This window comes from Manacus vitellinus, unplaced genomic scaffold (assembly GCF_001715985.3).
Source record: "Manacus vitellinus isolate BGI_N305 unplaced genomic scaffold, ASM171598v3 scaffold_68_pilon, whole genome shotgun sequence".
NCBI lineage: Eukaryota > Metazoa > Chordata > Aves > Passeriformes > Pipridae > Manacus > Manacus vitellinus.
Window position 1 is genome coordinate 41,407 of NW_021940744.1, and position 22,154 is coordinate 63,560.

The 22,154-nt window shown below is 42.2% G+C and overlaps 1 protein-coding gene across 10 annotated transcripts in view; it reads right to left on the reverse strand.

The window, feature by feature from the left end:
* Positions 1-1,943: 1,943 nt before the first annotated feature.
* Positions 1,944-22,154, reverse strand: part of RABGAP1L (RAB GTPase activating protein 1 like) — a 234,381-nt gene continuing 214,170 nt past the window's right edge. For 8 of the 10 annotated variants that reach the window (XM_029964004.1, XM_029964006.1, XM_029964008.1 and 5 more), the window contains 7 exons: positions 20,173-20,265; positions 13,267-13,377; positions 10,843-10,947; positions 9,950-10,033; positions 9,384-9,455; positions 8,106-8,303; positions 1,944-7,755 (listed from right to left, as the gene is read on the reverse strand). In XM_029964004.1, coding sequence (XP_029819864.1) covers positions 7,600-7,755; positions 8,106-8,303; positions 9,384-9,455; positions 9,950-10,033; positions 10,843-10,947; positions 13,267-13,377; positions 20,173-20,265 — 819 coding nt within the window. In that variant the 3' untranslated portion in view covers positions 1,944-7,599. Of the gene's footprint in view, positions 7,756-8,105; positions 8,304-9,383; positions 9,456-9,949; positions 10,034-10,842; positions 10,948-13,266; positions 13,378-15,639; positions 16,606-17,133; positions 19,895-20,172; positions 20,266-22,154 lie in introns of those variants that run through there. The other 2 variants (XM_018083813.2, XM_029964009.1) reach the window with 2 other exon arrangements.

Below are 22,154 nucleotides of genomic sequence, written 5' to 3' on the forward strand. Positions count from 1 at the left end.
ATGTGGCTGTATGTGTGTAAAAATACACCGGTGTAATGCTACCAAAATTCTCTTTAAGCATTTTCCTCATTGAAAGAAAAAGATGGTTCTCACAATTCTTACTAAATCAGCACTTTGAGCACCAACAAAAAAGTTTCTATATCCCCAGGTTCCTGCTGGGCATTAAGATTTCCCACAAAAACAAAAGTAGACAAGGCAACATCAATCCTTCTCTCAGTAGGAATGTGGAGGAGGGAGCATTTGCTTCCAGATGTCCTTTATAAACAGTGGAAACCAAGGCAGGACACAGCCCTTCAGTGTTTAAAAAGTCAATTTCTGTAAAAAAAGGTACCAGTGAGAACAACTGTTTTACCAAGTTGGGGAATTCCAGCTCATTTGCCGATTTATGGGCTTAGGTTTTGGGTTTTTTTTCTCTTCTAAAGTGAATATCCAGGAATTAATTAGTCTGTGAGGATATTTACTTTGCAGAGGTATGGAGAAATTTGATGATGAATTCACAGAAACCCTGAAGCCAAGGATTGATATTCAAGTCTGCATTCCCCACAGCAGTTTTAACAGATGTTGTAGTGAGGTGTTTATTATAACCCTCTGCTGCAGTGCTTCAGAATCTGCAGTTGGGAAAGATCTGCAAAATTAACTGTGATTATGTTTTATTTTCACAGGAACGAGCTTAAGCCTGACCATCTTCAGGAACAGCATTTGCAGACAGGATAATTGATTTTATCCAGAAAATATAATATGGTCAACTGGAATTTACTTCCATGGCATGATTTCTCAATTTCTGAATAAGCAATTTCTGCTTATTCAGAAATTGCTTCCTTACGATCTTTCTGTTGAACAGCCACTGAGACAGGAAAAAACCTGTGTTTTCTTCCCTTATATTTTTTCCTTTGAGTCTCTCCACTCTCAGCTGTGGTCTTATATTAGGAAGTGCTCTTATTTGGTAAATTTGTACATTAATTTCTAGGAGGAAAATGCTTTCATTACTCCATAAATGAATTTGAGCCTGCAATTTGCTTTTTTTCCCATGAGATTTAAAAAAACCCAAACAAAACAACAGTGTTTGTTTCCTTAAATCAGGAGCATTTCAGCACCCGTGGCACTTCCCTTTGAGTGGCAGCTTCCACGTGGAAGAGTTAACCACTCTTGTCATGTAAAAACAAGCTCCACACAGGTCTCCTGTGCACAAAGCTGCAGCAGCATCTGGATGCTGCATCCTCTCCTGACAAACACTTTGGATAGTGATGTGGAGGTAAATCAATACAAAATGTTACGCCTGGTAAATTTAATCTTCAGCTTTTCTCCCTCTTTGCCTTCTTATCTTCCCCTGAAGTGCTGTGTGCTTTTCCAGCTATCTGGGAACAACGGCTGCTCATCTCAGGTAATAGAAAAGAAATCCCAGAGCAGTTGCTCACGTGGAAAAATGGTTTTATAAATCGCTTGGATACTTCTGACTGTGGTACATTCTGCTTGGTCCTGTTCTTGCTCAGCTGTGCCTCTCTTTGGAGTTCGTTTCCAGTGTCTTGCTGTTTCCTTCTGCTCCCTGTGTCTCTTCCTGCAGGCATGCTGCCTCATGGCTCACTTGTACTCCAGGGAAGTGGGAAGTCCTTACCAATATCAACTGTTGGTAAGTATCCCCAGCCTTTAGGAAAAGCATTCTCTGTGCTGGAAACCAGACTGGCATTTGGAGCAGAGGACCAGGGTGACCTGTTAGCTCTCTGGCACAGCGACTTGTGGACAGGTTCCCTAAGGGCTGGGTTGGAATTAGCTGAGTAGCACACACGTTTTGGACAGCTCATCTGCTGAGTCACTGGTGCAACAGAGCTGCTTGAACAGAACCAGCTGCATCACAAAACCTGACACAGCAGCTGCTTACTCCTGCCAAGAGATTGAAGCTGTTTCTTAAGCAAATGGCTCAGGAAAATAAGCACCTTATTCCCATGTTGTTGTTCTTTTCCATTTATTTTACAAGGCATTGTTAACACAATGATAACAAGGTACTGATCCAAACAATTCATTAACAATTAAAAAAAGTAAACATTTTTTGTGACCATGTACATTGAATTGCACTTTTAATAACAAGCATTACACTTATATTTCCATGTCATACTTTATATAATACATGGATGATTTACTCAAGTACTGGCAGTACTGAATTGTTCTCAGTTAAAAGTCTGATCTCTCTGTGATGCTCTTTTTTTGCTAACTCTTTAGAAAGATTTGTGAACTTGGCACACATACAGATCACAAAGGCAATTCCAAACCTGGAAAACTTCATTGTAATGGAGTCAGAGCTTTGAAGCTGCTCTGTTTTCAATGGGCTGGAGTGAATCCACCTAAATGGCAGACACGGAGGGAGCTGGATCATGCTTGGGTAGACCCTTTTCTGTACTCACGTACCATCTTTTCCCAGTTCAGAGAAGGCAAGGAACCTTCTTCCCTGGAAAAACAACAGTTCCCAAAGCTCCAGACAGTTCCTGGCACAGCTTTTGAGGGTGGTATCAGCAGCAATGCAAATCCAGGGATTACTGGAAAGAGGGAATTGACACCTGGAGAAAAATCTGGAAACATCTGCTCTTGTTTGCATTGGTAGTACCATCCATGTATTATATAAAATACAAAAATAAGAGAAACTGTAGGGAAATTAGTACAGCCCAGGATTCTGGTAGTATCAAATCACAAATGAAATTTATGATACCAAATCCTTTCAATGTATTTATCCCCTTGCCGTTCAGTTTCTTATATATAATTCTATATATAAGATATAGTTCTCCAAAGATACATATCTATTCCTTTACAGGTTAAATAAAAGCAAGTCCCTGAATAAGAAAATAAGAGGAAGTAATGTCCTAATTCTCTACCCATATCTTTTTTCTTTTTCAGGTAAAAATAGCATGAAATACATTTGGTAGCAAAGCAGTTGGAATCCATGAGAAACGGAGAGACTGTATTCCTGGAGAATTAACCTGTACGTGTTAAGTCACAATCCTGAAGTAATTTGTGTAGACTTCTGACTTGGGAAAGATAGGATCTTGATCAATGCTGAGCATTATTTATCCAGTTGCAAATTCCTTGCATTTCCCAAAAGCCATCTGTGGATTAGCCCAGTTCTAAAGGCTGCTGTGACGTGCACCTACCCTAAAACTTGAGAGGTCCAAGCTTGAGTGCTTCATCGCGTCTCCCTTTAGTGTTAATGGGACAGCTCCCAGTAGGATATTAGCACAACAGATAGAAATATAATTTGGGGTTACCCTTTGTGTTTGCATGTCTAGGACAGCCAGCTGTGTGCACAGCAGCCCCTTCAGCAGGGTCCCTGTCAGCCACAGCAGCCCCTCAGCCTTGAGGGGAACCTCTCTGCCCTCTCTGCACAAGCAATCAGTGATACTCGCTGTGGTTTTCTCTCCAGCAGCTGGAAGAACACCAGCACTGTGAGGTAAGAGTGCTTCTGGTTTCAAAGCCAAAGGTGTTTGGCCTTAGATGATGCAGAAGTTGCCAGTTATCCCCGAGTCTAACAGTAAATCAAAATCAGAGGTATAGTTCTCCTACACATACAAGTAGTTTAATGGATTTCACTGCAGCTACTTAATAGAAGGAAGGGAACAGACCCACCTTGATCCTGTGAGAAAATGTGGCATGTAGCTTCCAATGTGGCTTTTGAGACTTTAGTGCCACTAAATGCAGATTTTTATTTACTCCTTAACTGCCACATTCAGTCAGTGAGTGGCACCATGACCCTGAAGTCAATGGGATACTTCATGCTTTGTCAAGGGGCTGAATTCTTGCAGTTCTTGACTCTCCCTCTCCCCTTGTAAATGACTGTTTTGATTTCGAGTTGTTTTTAACACAATGGCACAGATGATCATTTATCTTCGAAGAAATTTCAAGGGCCAACCAAGAGAAGTCCTTTAAAATGTCTAACAAGGAAAAAAAGTATTGCTTAACCTCTGTAAGCACTTTTTACATAGCTGCAGCAATGTAACTCAGCTGTAGCAAATTAAATCCTAATTAATGGGCAGGACAAGGGTGGGTTTGTCAGCTAGAAGGACTGATTACATGGCTGAGTACCTTCCCTGAGACTGGTTTTACTGAACATCAATGCACATGGACCTCAGGGATTTTGCAGTTTCTTGGCTTAACTCCACACATCATATTTTCTATATTTTTTCTTTTTAGTTCTCTCCAGGTATATTTAGAAATGTAAACTAAGTGAAATAAGTTGTATTACTTTAGAATATTATGTTTGGTTCACAAAGATAATACAAGACTAGCTCACAGATGTACCATGTAACTAAATCAGCCTTGCTTCATTTAGCCTGTAAAGTGTTACAGTCAAAGGAAAAACAACAACTGTTTAAAGTGAAAAAAAGTACTTTTTCCCTTTTTTTGCCCACCATACTGGGCATCTCAGGAACAGATTAGAATCCAACAAGATAAACCAGTTCTAGTAAAAATATTCTTTGGAGGTTTGTCCCTAATCAAAGTAAAGAGTTAATTTCAGAATGGTGCATTCTCAATAACATTAAAAAATAGGATTTAGTTCCACATATATATTTATAAAATTCAAATTATTTTTAATAAGGGTTTGATGTGGACACACAGTTTAATACTGACTCAGAGAAAAAAAGTTAATCGCTCCAGACTTACAAACTCTGTTAGCTGTCAGGGTGCCACACAGAAATAAGAGTTTCAGTGAGACTTTGATGATGTTTCCTGCTGAAAAGCTGAACAAGGAGCCAGCTCTCCCTGACATGGGGAATAAGTGTGCAGGTAGCTCTGTCACACATGCATGTTTTTCCTGCAGGAAGCTAAACTTTCCTGCAGCATCTACAGTCAGCAGGCAGAATTTTAGCTTGCCTGGTTTAATCCTGCAGTCCTACTCCTTTCCTTGTTTCTGAATATTCACCAAGGTAATGCCATAAAGCTATTTCCTTACTCTTTGGGTAGTTTCGAGAAGACACAGTTTCCAGCAAAATGTTACTCTTCCTAATGCCACTGCTACAAACTCTACCTTGGATCTACAGCTGGAAGGTGGAATTCATGTACTGCCTTTATGTCATTGCCTTCTGAAACTTTCTTTTGGTGATGTAAGCCAGCTTCCATCCTACCAGGGTTTGAAAGCATCACAGCTAGCAGGTAGCAAACATGCTTTTGTTCCAGAAAGTCAACTTCCAAAGTCAGAGGGCTCCTACACTGAGAAAAGGGATGTTGTGTCAAAGCTTATTCCATGAACGTGGGGAGCTTATTCCCAGTTCCTCTCTGATGAACTGGGGAAGTCCCGCTCCCATGATCTGCTTCCACTCATTGGACCCTTTGAGATGATTTAAACTCAGTCACTTGGCAAAAGACAAATGGGGGGGGGGGAGGGAGAATCCACCCACATATTTTTTGTTGCTGTTTTTAATCCTCTCCAGTAAGTGCTGTAACAAGGACAAGGGACAGGACTGTACAAGGGGGAGTTGGAGGGGTGAGATCTTTGAGCAGCTGTGAGCTGTTAACTCATCTGCTCAGGGAATCACAGTATTACACATTTTTTCTATTCCTGTTACTGCATTTTTCCAATCAAGGTTTTAAATCCACTCCTACATGTGATTAAAGATAAATGAAATGAGAAATTCAGACACTTGTCAAACCACCAGTGTCACTGGAGGGCACAGTACTCTCAAATGTAACAGTCAGATGTTCACCAGGTATCCTTAAATGTCACTTCAGATTTATTACAAATTCAGATTCACATCTGTGGATGTGTGAAGCAGAACTGGTAACTGAATGACTAATGCTGGGTTTAGTCAGACAAGAGAATGGAAACATTTATGCAAATATTATGAGCAAAAAAGCCATGAGGGAAAAAGACCTTTGCTAATGTTTGCAAAAGAAATTCCTTCTGTTTCCCGTCTTTTTTTTTCCTCACTGTATTAATATTTACAGATAATCACTGTTCTTGCAGGTACATTTTAAAGTACTAAATTTTTTAACCTCTTATTCTTAAAAGATAGAATGGTGTCAGGATGCTGATTATATTTTGATCTCTACTTCAAACAGCTGACTGCGTTTCAGAATCTTTACTTTGGCACTGGTAACATTAAATCTGTACTACCCTGTTGAAAATAATTCACAATTATGCTTGACAACAAAGCACAAGATGGGTATCACTGAATTTTATTGTACAAAACTGACAAGGTATAGCATTCCTTAGAATTAAAAAAACCCCAACAAAACAGAACTTATGTCCCTGGAACAATTTTGCAAATGGAACAATTAATACACAACCTTTAGTCCAGCAATGACATTTACCTGCAAGACCATCTTTAGACATGACAGGTATAATTAAAAAAATATTCCATCAGTTCAAGCAATAGTTTTAATTTTCCATGAAATAAGTATTTCTATAAACACTTTATGTTCAGTCAAAACAAATGCTTTTAAACTTTCTTACCTTAAGAGATACAAAACAACCAGACAGGTTTGGGAATCACCAGAGAAGTCTTGCCCCACAGGAAAGTCTAGGGTTTGTATTCCACTTGAAAATGCTTGTTTTTATAAAAATAAGTAATACCAACATAGCATTTCCTAACCAAATACTTCTAGCAAACAGATCTTGCTTCTGTGATGTTTTATTCCTCAGTGCAGCACAAGCATTTTGGGTATTTTATTTGATACCTCATTTCTATGTCAAATTTGGAATTTGAATGTAGACCCAGGGAAAGGTTTTCATTAGTTTTATTCATAAAACCTACCCTTTATTGCACAGGATTTATAAAAGGTCAAAACTATGCAAGGTCTTCACTCCTTCTCATCAAATGAGCATTGAACAGTTTTCCCTTTATCCCAGTGGAAGGAATTATTCCTCGGAATTCTTAGTATAAACACGAAATTAAAAAAAAAAGGGAACTAGGTAATTTTATGTTAAATTCCAGCTGAGCTGTAAACAGCCATCAAACAACAGCGCTATAAAGAACTGCACTACTTGCATTTCTGAAGGAAAACCAATCCAAACTAAGGGATTGTCAGGGAAGCTCATGAGGGTTGTGCCAGGAGAGCACAAGCCCGTCTCTGCTATGGCCTAAGCTTTACAAAAAGTGCTTATCTGCAGGACACAGTCGCTGCGATAAACGGGGATGGTCCCAGGGCCTGCGGCATCCCAGACACCCGCACACGAGCCAGGACTGAGCACACTGTGCTTTCCAGGGAGAGAGTATGCTGCAGTGCTTCACATTTCCCGGTCTCCCTCTTCCTCCAGAAAAAGAAAAAAACCTTTAATACATGACTAATTCGAAATTATTTTTATCTTGCATAAAAGACCTAGGTTTGAAGTATTTATTTAACATCTAGTCATATAAAATGAAGTGTAAAAGTATGACGGTATCAGAACTTGGCTTTCAGCAAGGCAGTTTGGGAAGTAAGAATTCAACATAAATCAGGAATTACTCCCCCCCCCCCTTTGAAAAGGGTCACATCAGAAAATGAATGAAAAACACCGAAGAATTTCACTTCAAGCCTGCAGTCCTGCCTTTTGTCCTTTCCCCAAGAGGAGGGAGCACCGGAAGAACCCTGCAGGGTTTCAGCTGTGTTGTTTGTGCTCTTGTGCCGGTGTGGCCAGAACTATGTGCTCCCCTCTCTGGGGGGCAGGGGCGGCTGGGGCTGTGCTGGGGCTTGCGTGCCTGTGGCCGTTTTGATTGAGTTCAGTGTTTTGCTAAACCAAGAGTTTTTGGCAGCTTGGATTTCGTTCATAAGGGCTCCTCTCTGGTGCTCCAGCTCCTGAGAAAGCAGAATGGTCAGAATTGATAAAAAACAATTAATTAACAAGAAAAAAGCATCCACACACTCAGTCCCTGCAGTCCAGCACTTTCCTTGCAACCTCCCAGGCCAGTGCCTGGGAGAAAAGACAGACTGAAACTGCAGAAACAGCACAAGATATTTAGATAAACAAATAAAACCCTCTGCTCTTTTTCTTTTTAGGACAGATTTTTTTCCTAGAAGTTCACAGATATACAGCCATGCACTTATGTGCTATCTTTTGGAACAATTTTTTGCAGGGTTCAGAGTAATTTTAGACTGAGCACAACGAAGTCAATGTGACCGCCCTGCTGTACTTGGATTCCACATACCTGAATTTTGCACTTGGCTTCCACGAGCTGCAGTTTGGTCTGTGCAAGTTCCAGCTCCATCTCTCTCAGCTGCTTCTTCAGTGCATCCTTCTCATCATCTATTTCAATGCCTTTGTTGTCTGTGCTTACAGCAGGCACCTTCAGAGCCCCCTCCTTGCTGAAAATCTCACTGCAGTGTTTGCAGGCCATCACTTTACCCTGAAATACCCAGAAAGCCCTTTAATCCTTGTTACAGGAGCTGTTGTGCTTCTTGGAAGAGCCTTTTTTGTGTCAGACTGCCTCAATCTCAAACTATCTAATATTGCAGTTTACCAATTTGGCATGAAAAGAATTTCAGAAGTTCACAATTTCCAGGGTATGTTAACCAGTATAAAAATTCCTAAAATCTACCTACTACACTCTGTCTAATCACAGAGACTTTGCTCCTATGTTAGAATTACTCAAGCCCTCTTGCTACTAAAGCTTTGTAGCATTTTGCAGTGAGTGTTTTGTCAGCACGATTCAGGAGAGTAAATTAAACTCTGAGCAGATTAAAAAGCTGGCCTGGCTCACACAAACGAAAACAGGGTATTGAGCTATTTCAGTAGATTATAGGAATATCAATCCTAGAATTATTTTATTTATGTTATTAGCAATAACATAAAAAAGTCACTAAAAAGCAACAAATCCAGTTCAGATTCAGTACTAAAGAAAAATTGAGAACCTACAGCAGAGGGAAAACAACTCTGCCTACTCAGCAGTGACAGAACAGTGGGATAGAATTGTTACGTGATCAGGAAATGTTCACCTCTTATACAGATGTTCTTGGTAAGGGGTTTAGAGAAGGGAGACAAACCCTATGGAAATTCTGGGGATGGCCCAAGCTGTGCCATTTGATTCAATTACTTAAACCAATTCTGCTTAAATTACAGAAAACCAAATATAAACCTTGTCCAATCTGGCCAATTCCAACCCCTCCACTGTGCACACTGGAGAACCAACACGTGGGGTTTTTTTTCTAGAGCGTCCTTTTTTTCCCACCAGTTTATCAAAACATCCAAGCGAATACTCTTTTCTCTACATTTTTACAGGAAAAAGAAAAGCCAAGTATTACATGCATTTCAGTCTGAGAGTTTCACCCTCTCTGATATAAGATAAAGAACTGTGAAAGGAAATAAACTCCTTCCTTGTTTAAATGTGCTGCAAGATGCATGTGGGGCTACTGAACTTTAAAGTTCAGTTAACATTTTGTTCTGTCTGTATCCCGAAACATCCCATATGCAGAGGCATTGTTCTCACCTTCACAACTTCCAGTTCATCTTTACTGGCCGCCTGTTGTTTTTCCAGCCTAGTACTCAGCTGGGAACAGATCTGGAACAGAGAAAGCAGCCTCTTATCTCAAGTTTACTGGACTGAAATAGAACCTGTGCTTTTTAACAACGATTTTTGTTAGAAAAAACATTACTTAAATTCTGCCTCACTCAGGTATGTGCATCCCCCCTAACAAGTCCACTGCTGCTGATCATGATAAAAAACCAGCAGCATTCAATACAGAACCTGAACACAGAGACCAGGACATTTTGTGGATGAATTGGTTTATGACGTTTTTACTGTACTATGTCACAGAGTACAGAAGCATTCACCCAAAAGTACTAAAATTAGCTGAAAGACAGGTTATTCCTGATTGCCTAATTACGAGACTATTAGGAAACCCACAAAAAGATTTATGACAAATTACAACGTTGCTCTCTGAGAGCCTGAGAGGTAGTGGAGCTTATTTAAAGGACGAGATGTGCAATGCTGAAAATTCAGCTCTCGGAACAGGCTGAAAGGAGAAATACAAGAAAGAGCCTCTGGAACGGTACCTGTTTATACTCTGCAATAATGGCTGTGGTTTTCTTGATCTCAGATTCTGCCTTCTCCAGCTGCTTCCTGAAGACTTCCTTCAGCTGGGAAGTGAAGAAGAGAAGTTACCTAGTACACTCACAGAAGTTCTCAATATGCATCATCAGATTGTTCTCTCTGTGTCTTACTGTGTTTACAGCAGCTCTAAGCTACTGCTCACCAAATTCCAGCATCTGATTTACTCAATATAAAAATCCTTACTGTATCAGTGATAACCAAAAAGTCTATACTGTGACCCTTTATCTCTGCTTAGAGAATTCTCCTGTAGCTTAATTCCCTTTCTCTGTGTTAAATGGTGGTACGTTATGGTTCACAGAACACAAAATGGCAAAAATAAAAGTCAGGGTATCACTTTTGAAACGTACACGTTAAGCTACAGAGGATTACAAAACTAAGACCGAATATTTTGCAAATGAGTATGAGGCCAGGTCTAGTCAGCAAAATTCTCCCAGCCCTTATCCCTGTTCTGCTGTTGGTTCCAGCTTCAGGCAGGAACACTTTATTTCAGCAATCCAGCACCTGAATCCAGAACAGACTCTTACAAGGCAACAGCTCCTCCAGCTCCTCATTTAGATAATTAAAAGAGGTCTGATCTCCTTAACTGCAACTGCTCACTGCCAGTGACAATGACTGTTAAATACTGGGAAGACGATAAGCTATGGAAAACTAAATATTCAGAGCTCAAGTAAAGGAAAACACTGAACAAAAAAATTACCCTGGCACTACAAACATTAAATTGCAACCGCATTTTGAAGACAAAATCCCTTCTGCAATTGCAACACATCCACACTTTTCTGCATATCCTTCTGCTTGCACCTCCTAGCTAAATGGGGAAAGCTGGAGAATGCCTTACCTGAGCAGTTTCCTCCTCCTGCTTCCGTTTCTCTTCCTCAGTCTCCACCAGCTTTTGTTTGGTCAGGAGAAGCTCCTTGTTCAAAACATCAGCTTTGTCTTCAGCCTAAAATCAGGGACACTGGTGTAAATCAGATTTTATCTGTGCCAATACAAACACACTGGGATGTACAGCTCAGAAATTCTGCAGATTCAGGTTCTAGCATTGCCTTTTTCTGCCCTGTGGAAACTGGGAAACTGCAAAAGGACCCTTTGGCCAAGTGTTTACCCATGCCCACATAGGCACAGATACTCTGTCCTAATGCAAACAATGATGTAAAGAATATTTTTGTTGGCACCAATATTAATCTAAGTCAGGGCAGCATGATTTAGCTACTGTGTAACTTCAGATAACTCATTCAATTTCTTTAATCTGTAAGCAGGGAAAACAGGTAACTGTAAAAAACTTTGGTGCCTGCACTGTACCCTACAAAGTGTTCAGGCAAAGACAAGTGTAGGACAAACAGGACCACCAGATAAATTGTTTATCAGTGCAAATAAGTATTACATGGAGAAACTTGATACTCTGCGTGCTCTAGGGAATAGGAATTTTCTCCTTTCTTGTAAGGGCCGAGCTTATGGTGACACATACTGGGAATGCTTTATTTTTGTGAGCACTGTCCTCACCAATCACCAGGAGAGAAATGTATTTCTCAATGTCTGGATATATTGTGTTGCCCTCCCCAGCTGGGAGATACACAGGGCACCTCACCACTCCTGTTCATTAATGAGGTGCAGGACAGGTAATAGTTGTGGTCAAATAATACTGAGTTTGCTGAAAATCCAAGAGGAAAAAGGGCATTGGAAACAACAAGTAAGCGTACAGAACTTGTCTACAGGCTGCAGTTTGGTTTTCTACCACTGCTGGTGGGTATCAGCTTATCTTTCTGCCACAGTCTTCATTATTAATGAGGGTGTTAGTGGTGATTGTGGGCAGCAGAAGCAGCTCCACCAGGGCCACAACTGAAGGGATGGATTGAGGAACCCTGTATGGCTTAGTGTGTATAAGGCTGTATAGGAGAAAGGAAAACAAGCAGTGCAAGAATGGAAAATCGATGAGATTGACATCTTAAGACAAAAGAACTCAGGGATTACAAGGGTATCTTTGATGAAAGACCCGTTTTCTGATATGCTTTAAAGGAATTGCAAATCCTTCCTCCTTTTATGTGTGCATTCCAGTTTCTCCAAGCACCTGCAGTGGTGTTTGGTGTCCCGTCCTTGCAGATGAGGAGCACGGTAGCACAAAGCTTTTCTTGCAGTGCCTGGGAATGAAGGCAGGGGGTGGGAAAACTTCATGGAGCCACTCTTGTCTACAGACAGACTGAGAAAGTGCAGGAGAGAAAGGAACTGGACTGGCACAGGGATGTGCTTGGCAGCCTTGTTGTGACACTTGAGGAGAAACAATCACGGGCAGTAGCAGACATAAAGCTGCTGCATGGACAACTGGAATTCCCAGGAAGACAGAGCTCCTCAGCACATTGCTTTTGGCCTCCACACGAGCCTGCCTGCTCCATCATGCAGAGCACATCTCTGTGCTCACCCAGACAGCTCAAAATTTTAGAATCCCATGGATCCAAATCAGCAGAGCCTATCTGTCCAGGATCTGCCTAAGCAGAAATACAGCTTGCACAACTGTGGTCAATGATGTTTACAGTTCTGAGGTTAGATAAAGCAAGCCAAATACCTGTGGGAAATCCAACTGAGAGGCCCTTGCAGGCAAAGATTTTACATTATAAAAGGTACCACAGCAAGGGACTAATCACAAGATGTGGTGGAGTTTGGCCCTCTTTATTTAGTACCTTAACAACAGCTGTTACAGCATTTATCAATACCACATAAAACACCTCAGAAAGAGAGGGCTGAAAGAGAGGGTTCTCTGAAAACCATCTCTGAGGCAAAGGGCTCTGAATGCTGCTGCCCTCCACATTCCTGTCTTCATAGGGAACAAGAGCAGTTATCAACAAACACACAGGAGCCCTTCTAATTTTTGGTGCCCTGCCACTTCATTATCTCTGAGCTTTGTTGGCTGTACTAAAACTGCTGTGAAAAACAGATCCACGTAGACATTTTGCAAGGCAACTTCCCTTGAAACTAGTCTTTCAAGGAGTACGTGATGCCTTTTTCAAGGAAATGTTCGTTCTGTGGTATCTGCCTAAAGGTTATGGCTTACATTTTCTAAGTTAACCCCAGCAGAGGAGGTGCAGTCAGTGTTGGCCAGACACCACTGAATGTGGAAATCCAGCTGACTGCAACTACGAGTGAGGCTGTCAGGAAAATAAAGGCACAAATAATTACACTTTTAATGCTGTGTTATACTCTCAGTGGAGCACAAAGCTGGGTTCCTAAAACTGGTTTCTGATCTGGGGCCCATCTGTGTCAGCATTACCTGGTCCAAGTCATTCCGTAAGGCAATCTTGCTCGTGACAAGCTCATGGGCGAGGTCATCGTTCTCCTGCTCCAGCCTCATGCTTGCTTCTTGGAGCCTGCGGTTTTCCCTCTGCAGAAAGAAAGGAACAACCAGGAAAGGAAGTTAATCCTTATCAATATTGAAGAGCAATAAACGAGTGCATTGTGTGCGTAAAACACTGAGAAGGCGAGAGTGCACATTCAGACAGGGCTGCTGCTCTGGGAAACAACAGTGAATTAAGCCAGCAGTGCAAATGCAGCTATTTCACTTACATCCCAGTGGTCTGTGTCACCAAGTGACACACTGATTGTAGCATTTCCCTGTCAAAAGTAAACACAGACCTCTTCACAAAAGCACTTGGTTTCTGCTTGCTCATCATCTAAAGAAATCAGGCAGATAAAATCCCACCCAGCAGCAGTGAACAGGGACCAATTAAGAGTTACTCATAATGTTTCCAATCGGAAGTAGAAAGCTGTCCTGCTCCACTTTACAAAATTCTGTCTGCAGGGATCCATAAAAATAGTCCATTTTGTAGATTATATAATGCCAACTTCCCATCTCCTGCAGAACCAGCAGAGCACAGCATTTAGCCTTGGAAGCCCCTACAGCTTGTATATCCTGTACTGCCATTTGTGCCCTCCTCTGTAACTCACACCAATGACACCAGTGTGTGTTTTACAGGAAACCTGCTGAGCCAAAGTGCTAGAGGGGAGAGGGGAGTTCACCCCTGAGCACAGGCCCAGGACCTGCCAGTGGGCAATGAGGGGAACACCAAATGGAGAACTCCAGGCCCTCGCTGCACTGCCCTCCCTGCCCACTCCACACAGGCAGAAACGACTCCATGGAGCACTAACCACAGAAGGGAAGTGCACAGGAGAATGATATTTCATAATAATGAGAATAATAATTCAGGTGTTTTAAAAATCAGTCTCAGTGACTGTTCTACAGCTGAGAAACAGAACCATATTCAAAAGATGCTTGTGGTCAGTGAACTCCCAGGGGTCCAACATCAAATACTAATCCTCATCTTCAGAACAACACAGCCAGGTGGGACAGACAGAGGTGCCCTCCTCAAATGGATTTAAGAGAGGAAAAAACTATGCTGGCCTTCAGTCACAAAATGGCTGTGTATCTTTCACACCAAAACAGGCTGCAAAGGGAATCTGTGCACTATGGAAATTCAAGGAAAAACACCACATTCATATGGAAACTCGTAGGTGGAGGAACAGCAACCTACATGCGGAGATTTCAAAAAGGACCTCTTCTCACTTGAAAGGTAAGTTATGTTCTCCAAGACAAAACAATAAAAGTCAGCGTACATCAGCACTTAAGACAAAAACATTTCCAAGAGTTGTTCAGTGAACACATTCCTACAAAATGTGATTTCTTGCATAAGCACATTATTCACCTGTTTTCACTTCCTCCTGCCTACCAGCTATGCTTAGATACTTTTTCTCTCCAAAATCACCACCATGAAACTGCAATTTTCATTTCTGTTGCAAGCAGATTTTGCATGCTCGGCTTAAACAAGAACAGGACAAGTAGAGCTCTAAGAGGATGCTTAAAGAGGTCTCTTCTATGCAGGAACTTCCTCTGTGGCAGGAAGCAGAACTTCTACAAATTCTGTCTCCTTACTGTGACCCTATTGTGCAACTAGACCAGGCACTGCCCTGTACAGGAAAGTAAGTTTGTTTCCCTTCCAAAAGATCATACTTTGAATAACTTGTTTTGTACAGAAACTCTAAGTAAAATGCTTTTATCTTAGCACAGTTAAGATAATCACTGCTAAAAGACACACAACTTTGGGGATCTTTCTTATTTTAATTGCACTGTAGCCTGTATGGGATAGGGAATTTTTAAAAGTAAAATTCTTCTCTAAGGATAATATAAACTTTAAAGTGTAAAACCAAATTGCAGTCAATCATCGTCATCATCTAGAACATCTTTTTTCCTGTATTTTATTCAGACCTCCTTAGAAATGTTGATTTTTATAGACACAGCTCTGCCAGCCGGCAGCTGTCAGACCTGGCTTCACATAAAACCTGGGAGCAGATCAGGACAGTATTGCTGCCAGGTGCTGCAGCACCGGTACCTTTCCGTAGGGATGTTGCTTAGAAGGAGAAAGCAGCAAATTCTTAAGACTTTCACAAAATAACCCAGTTGGCTTTAACATTTCTGCTATGCCTTTGCCAAAAGCTTCAGTGTCTGCAAAGCAAGCTGCAGTGTGAAGTTGAGAGTTCCTGCTTTGCATTGGCAGACAAGTGTGTAAGCAAGCTCCGTGCTGGAAATGCGCTATCCTCCTCTTAAACGAGAACATACATGGCACATTGGGATAAGGCAAAGATCTCTTACCTTGGGCATCCGGTCAATAGCTAAGAGATGGTTTTAGCCTGTCCACCATACTCTTAGTCCAGCTGAGAGCCTCTCACAGAGCCACCTTTACTCTCCTTCCACCCAGGGCAGAACGCCCGATGAGATGGTTTGTCTTTTCCAGCTCCTCCCCCCCAGATCTAGCAGTGAAAAACTGCCTCCTTCCTCAGGAGGAAACTCTTAGTCTGCTTAACTCTAAATAAAACCTAACGTGACACAGTAAAGACAGAAATAGCAAATAGTGCTTTTCATGTGTAGCAAACTATTTCCAATGGCTCTGAAATATTTACAGGGTTTTATGAAATACGCTCGCAATGACAAGAAGTTCAACAGATGGAGCTGGTTCGTTACAGCAGGACTCACATCCCGGGCAGCATTTTGTAACCTGGCATCAGCCAACCAGTCAGACCTGCTAGTTGTCCCTGGTGTAAACAGACAGCTTCCTGCCCTTCTCTCCACACCACTAAATTACTGACTATGACAACCATTTCCTTCTCCTCGGCATTGCTCGGTTTCTACAATTCGTAAAGTAAGAGGTCCCTCTTTCCCAAATTCCTCCTTCTGGTTACAAAAGGTGGCTGGTGAGCTCGAGTTAACTGTTAAAAGGAGGATACTGCATTTCCAAAAAGGACAAACACCACTGATACACACAAACACAAATAAACTTACCTCCTGCAAAGTCACAGACCAAACACTGCTTTCAGCCATTGGTGTAAAGACAGTTGAAACAGGATATAAAATAATTTTTAATACCAACAGCAACAAAAAAAAAATTTGCTGATTCTTCATTGGGTTTTTGGTTCTGAGTTTTAGAGAGGATATACTCCAGCTCCCATCACACGCTGGATGGAAAGAAGAAGGCCAACTTGAAAGCAAGGCTCAGCTCAGGAAGACTTGAAAGGGTTGAACTCCACCCTCTGCTCCCTTCCAGCCTGCACCAAGGAGTAATTCCTGAGGAGAACAGTGGTGATGATGCATCCTCTCTGAGCTGCATTCAAGTGGGGTGGAACGAGTCACCAACCTCCTTAAGCAATTCTGCTTCTGCTGAGCAACACCCTGCGCTGGGTTTGGCTGGAGTAGAATTAATTTTTTTCACAGTGGCTGGCATGGCTGTGGTTTGGATTTGTGCTGGAAACAGTGTTGATGGGATAGAGATGGTTTTGTTATTGCTGAGCAGGGCTTGCACAGAGTCAAGGCCTTTTTTACTTCTGATACCTCCCCATCAGCTTCTTCATAAGCCCAATGGAAAGGGCTCTTGATTGTGGAGGAGCTCTGAAGGAAGAGCTCCATTTGGTGACTCTGGAGAAGCATCCCCCAAACTGCCTCAGCACATTTGGTTTGTTAGAAACCACAGACAATGTCCCACACATCAAGAATCATCATGTTTTTCCTCATGATGTTAACATTCAGTTACCATGACTGAATGAAAATGAGCAATGTATTAATTTTTGCTTCCACTTCAAACACACAAAAGGCTATTATGTCCAAATTACACATTTATTCAGACACACAACTTCCCTGTTGCACAACGAGGTCCACAGAGGAAAAGGCAGAACAGAACAGCAGGGTCTGCTTGCAAAACTCCAGCCCTTCTTCTCTTTATTTTAAATCAAGTCCCAAGCTCAATTCTGGAAATTTCTCATCAAGTGAAACCCAAACCCTGTTACATGAGGTGTTCTCAAACACAGAACCCCCCCCCCCATAATATTTAGAAAAATGTCAATCTAAACTATATTACTACTTTTTCTCTACATACAACTCACTTTTCTTCCTGGCTTCTGTAGGCAATTTGTAATTTATTTTAACCAGAAGTCACGAAATCCAGTGACAAACAGCAATTTAGAACATATTTCCCTTTTGCACCTTTTAAAAATCTGACAAAAATGTGATAATTTGTTAAAAGCAATGGAAAATAAAGTGAAAAAATGTCCATAAAAACACACGCTCTTCCTAAATAATACTTGTAAATACATCAGGAAACAAACACCAAAAATAATGCACTCTTTAATACTGTTCTTTTGGTAAGTCAAATCACAATCAACATGTAAAATCCAAGCTGGGCAGGAACTCTTGTGTGTGTAACAGCTCATGGGAGCACATGAATTGAACATGTTGAGAAAACCTGACTGGTTACTGGTGGGCCCAGTGCTGCAAACCCAGCTCATCTCCCTCTCTCCACAGACCATCATTTCCTCCCAGGGCAGGGCCACTGGGGGTGTCTTACTCAGACATCCTCTACCACTGCAGCTCACAAGGGCCTGTGCCTCTGCAGTCCTGACAAACCTCTGCTGGCAATAAAAACTGTGACACTGCAAACAACAAACACTCTAAAAACTACAGCTAAAAAGTATCAACAGTCTGAGAGCTCGTTTCTTTCTTGAGGAATATTCCGCAGGGATCTCCACTCCAGTGATCCCATCCATGAAACATCCTCTTCCCGGGCAGCAAACCAAAACTTTGTTTTGTTCTGGGAAGAGAAACTGTAAAACTTGCAAGGCTGCAGGGCTGTGGGGTACAGCCCACACAGAGGGAGCTGACAGCAGGGCTGTGCTCAGAGGCAGGGCTTTTGTCCTCTCCCAAACCAAGCCCAGTCCTGGGGCTGCCCCACTGAAATGCACCTCCGACCACACAGGCTGCAGAGCACTGACTGAAAGGACAAGCGAAAAGCAAGGCTGGCTCTCCACCTGCTGCCTGTGAGGTGTTTCTTGATGACCTTCAGAAATGCTCCTGAAATGTCAATTCCTACCAACCTCCGCTTGACACAGGAATAAAATCTTAACAAGCAAGACAAGGAACAAAGAACACTTATAAGCATTTTTCCATGGCACCCATCAACTGAAGAATGTGTCTGAACTTTGAACTCATCTAACCAGTTATGGGGATTCTCTAATCACAGCATTGCTAAGAGGATCAGACCCAATCCAGCTTAATAAAAAAATCCACGCTGAGTTTCAGAAGCGCAAGCCAAAACCCTGGGCTGTGATCTTGACTGTGACAGTGACTCACATCAACAGTGGCCCAAGAGTCGCTTTCTATATCCTCTTTTGCAGCTTGGGATAATGTTCTTCACCATCCATCGCCCATGATTAACTAGGTTAATATGCTTTCACAGAGTTTCAAAGAACCTTATTTGTTTTCTAAGCATTATTTTAATTCCACAGTACTATAAGTGAACCACCAAAAAAAAACTTAGAAGTTTATCAGCATCAAGTTGTGTTTTTTCCTAAATAGGTCATACCTGCTATAGGTTCTTGGCTGCCTCAGCAGTCCCAAGTCTCACAAACAATGAAATCTACACTCTTTGACAGCATAAAAACTACACTTAAAATATAATTTTTCACAGATAAATGCTTTTTAAAAAAGGAGTGAGTTTGACTTTCTCTGTACCTGTAAGTCTACCTTGCCACATTTATGAATTAAGGCACAGTCTCTCACTACAGATTTCCATACTTTGGTTTTCTGAAAACGGTGCACTTTCCTTACATTCACAGACCAATGGAGTAAGATTATTCACCACTCCACACTCCTGGCAGGCTCTGTACCAACTGCAACGTCACTGAACATTCTAAGGCACAGTGAGGAACAGCAGGCAAACAGTACAGGGATATGTAAGCAGTGTCAGTTCCCAGGCATCCTGGGCAGTGGGCAATAAAGTGCTTCATCTCTGGCAGCTTCACCTGGAGAACCTGAATTGTTCGAACTAGGGCGAGCAACGACCAGATCCCAAACACTCAGTGAACTCTGTGCCCAGGAACAGAGCCTCCAGCACACAGAACCTACGGCAAAGGAGCGCAGCTGTGACAATGAGAGCAAATTCACTGGCGAGATAAGCAAAGCTAATCCAAAATTAAAAAGTATTCTCTTCTGGTGAACTACTGAGCTATCATTATTACCAACTGAACCTTTATTTCTCTGCTGCCCTAAAGCAGGATATCCATCACTGCTAAATCTATTGCAGCAGTGCCAGGGACCCCCGGGTCCCACCGTACCAGGCATTATCTTAACAAAAAACTACTAACACTTGGTATAAACAGGAATGAACAACAAGGATCATATCAGCCAAGGAAGAGTTCATCTTCCAAAGTCTCTGAGGATGCCACTGCACATAGCTTGCGCTAGAACAACGTGTATTTTCTCCTTTCTGTGTCTGTAGCTGAGAATCCCCCTTTGTTTCTGCGGCTCATGAAGATCTCCCATAAAAGTGCAACAGCAGGAGAGTTACCTACAAACATATAAACTGAAAGAAGAAAAATATTATATGTGGCTACTTGCAGATGTCTTGAGAGTTACAAATTGTGATTGAACTATTCCTGGGAAAGAACTACTAAGTTCAAGTGTTTAAAGTGCCTGTTCAAGAAAGGGGATGAGTTTCACCTGGCACTGCACTTCCCTAAGGTCTGCACCAGCACATCCCAGGGAGGTGAGTGTGGTACACACACCTCTGCTTAGCCGCTGGAACCGGGTCACTCCCATGGGATCTACCAGTGGAACAGGTTCCTGTATAGCATCTCCTACCTTATATCTGTCCATAGGATCTTCCTGCTGCAGCTGACTCTCTCGCATGGTTTGGTACTCTCTCTCATATTTCTTCAGCTTTTTCGTTGGCACCTGTGGAATAGATTTGGAAAACATGCATTTAGAGATTAGAGGAACACCGGAAAGGCTGTCTGAAAGCTCTCCTTGCAAACAGGAAACTGAGGAAGTGATGGAAAGCTGCTGCTGAATAAAAGTCTCTCCCCACTGCCCCCTCCCTTCCCTACTCAGCAAACCGTGTCAAACACTTACCAATACAGCTCACATCGACAGAAATCTTTCTGTGCCCACTGCTGCTGATTATTCAAACATTTAAAGGGAAACAAAAGCAAAGTACAGACATTTTAAGAAGAGTAACAACAACAAAAAAAAAAAAGAGCATGAACAGCAGGAGTGGGAGAACAGGGAAGAAGAAAACACACTTTGATATGTATGATTCACCAAAACAATGCCTTAGCAAGACAACTGTTACAAGTGAGAGAAGAATAAAGGAGCGCTCATACAAAAGGACAGGACAATTCCCTGGGGGAGATCAGAGTAATGGTTTTTATTGCTGGAGAGTATTAATGTCTAAATTACAGCCTGTGAGCAATGCCCTCATGGAGTCTGGCATTAGAGCCCTCCTAGGCACAGGTGGAGACACTGCAGTGCAGAGAAACCACAAACAAATTCAGTGAACAGCCATGCAGAAAGGTCAAATCCCAGGCTACTTCGTCCTGGGAAAACACCACTTCCACTTCAAGCATGGCACAGAGAGAAACCTGTGTTCTTTTAAGCAGGGCATGGGGATCCTCTGCTTTCACATCACCTGGATAGGCAGAGCTCTATGAGCAACCCCATCTCTGCCTGGAGACCTTTGACAGCATTACTTGGAACACCTGCTGGCAGCAGGAGAGATCCCTAATGCCATGCACCACCAGGACTGTGAGCACAGGCTTTCCCTGGATCTGTTACGCAGTTATCTGTTCCTCTTGCCTGTATGGATTGTGTTTAGCTGCCTCCTGGTGTGAGGACATGCCACTGTCACCTTCCCTTAGGGCAAAAAATGCCAATGAGCAGAGATAGGATTTGGTGTTGTTTTTCCCTTTCCCCAGGAATACCTCCTTGCTCTGCAGGGCAGGGAGGGACCAAAGCAAGTGCTTGGTGTTGCTGCAGAGGGAGGTACAGGTGGCAAATGTGAAACCTGTAATCTGCAAAGCACAGTGCACAGGGAGTACTAATTAAAGCAGCACCGATTCCCACAATTACTGATGGAATCTGAAAGCAAAGAGAAGAGGGCAGAGATAAAAACATGAAGCACTTTGGGCAAACATACAAGAAAATTCCACTTCATAGTGCAAAACACCATGCAGTGAAAATGACCAAATCAGAGATGCTTTTACACATTTCAGCTGAACAACACTCCCAACTCAACCCCAGCCAGTTTTGTCTCAGCTGCAGCCTGGAACTGTTGAGGCTACTTTAATAGTCAGGGATAAGGAATCATTTCACAGGAGTGTTCTAAATGAAGCGAACCCATCACATATCTGAAGCCTGAGCCATCCCCTCCTTCCACCAGGGTTACTTGACTCCCATTCAGAGAAGCAGATCAAGGCTCCCAGGGTGGGGTGTTCTGAGGACACCCTCCAAACCCAGTTCTCCAGTGCTTCTGTGCAGTTTTGTGCTCCAATATACAATCAGCAGGAAATAAAGAGAAATACAAGGGAGACATTGTGGAGCAGCACAGTGTGCCAAAAGGCACAACACAGGTGTAGCTTAGAAGACGAGCTGTTCAATCAAAGATTTTCCTGATTCTTGATGCTTTTCATTGAAACCTTTAAAGTGCATGTAAGAACTAAGTCTCACTACAGAGGGAGAGAGACAAGCCTCCCATCCACGCAGCCACATGAATGCTTCAGTAAATCCCATTGTCTTTGGGGATAGGAGATGTAAGACAGATTTTTTTGTGTGCAAATAGGAGAAAG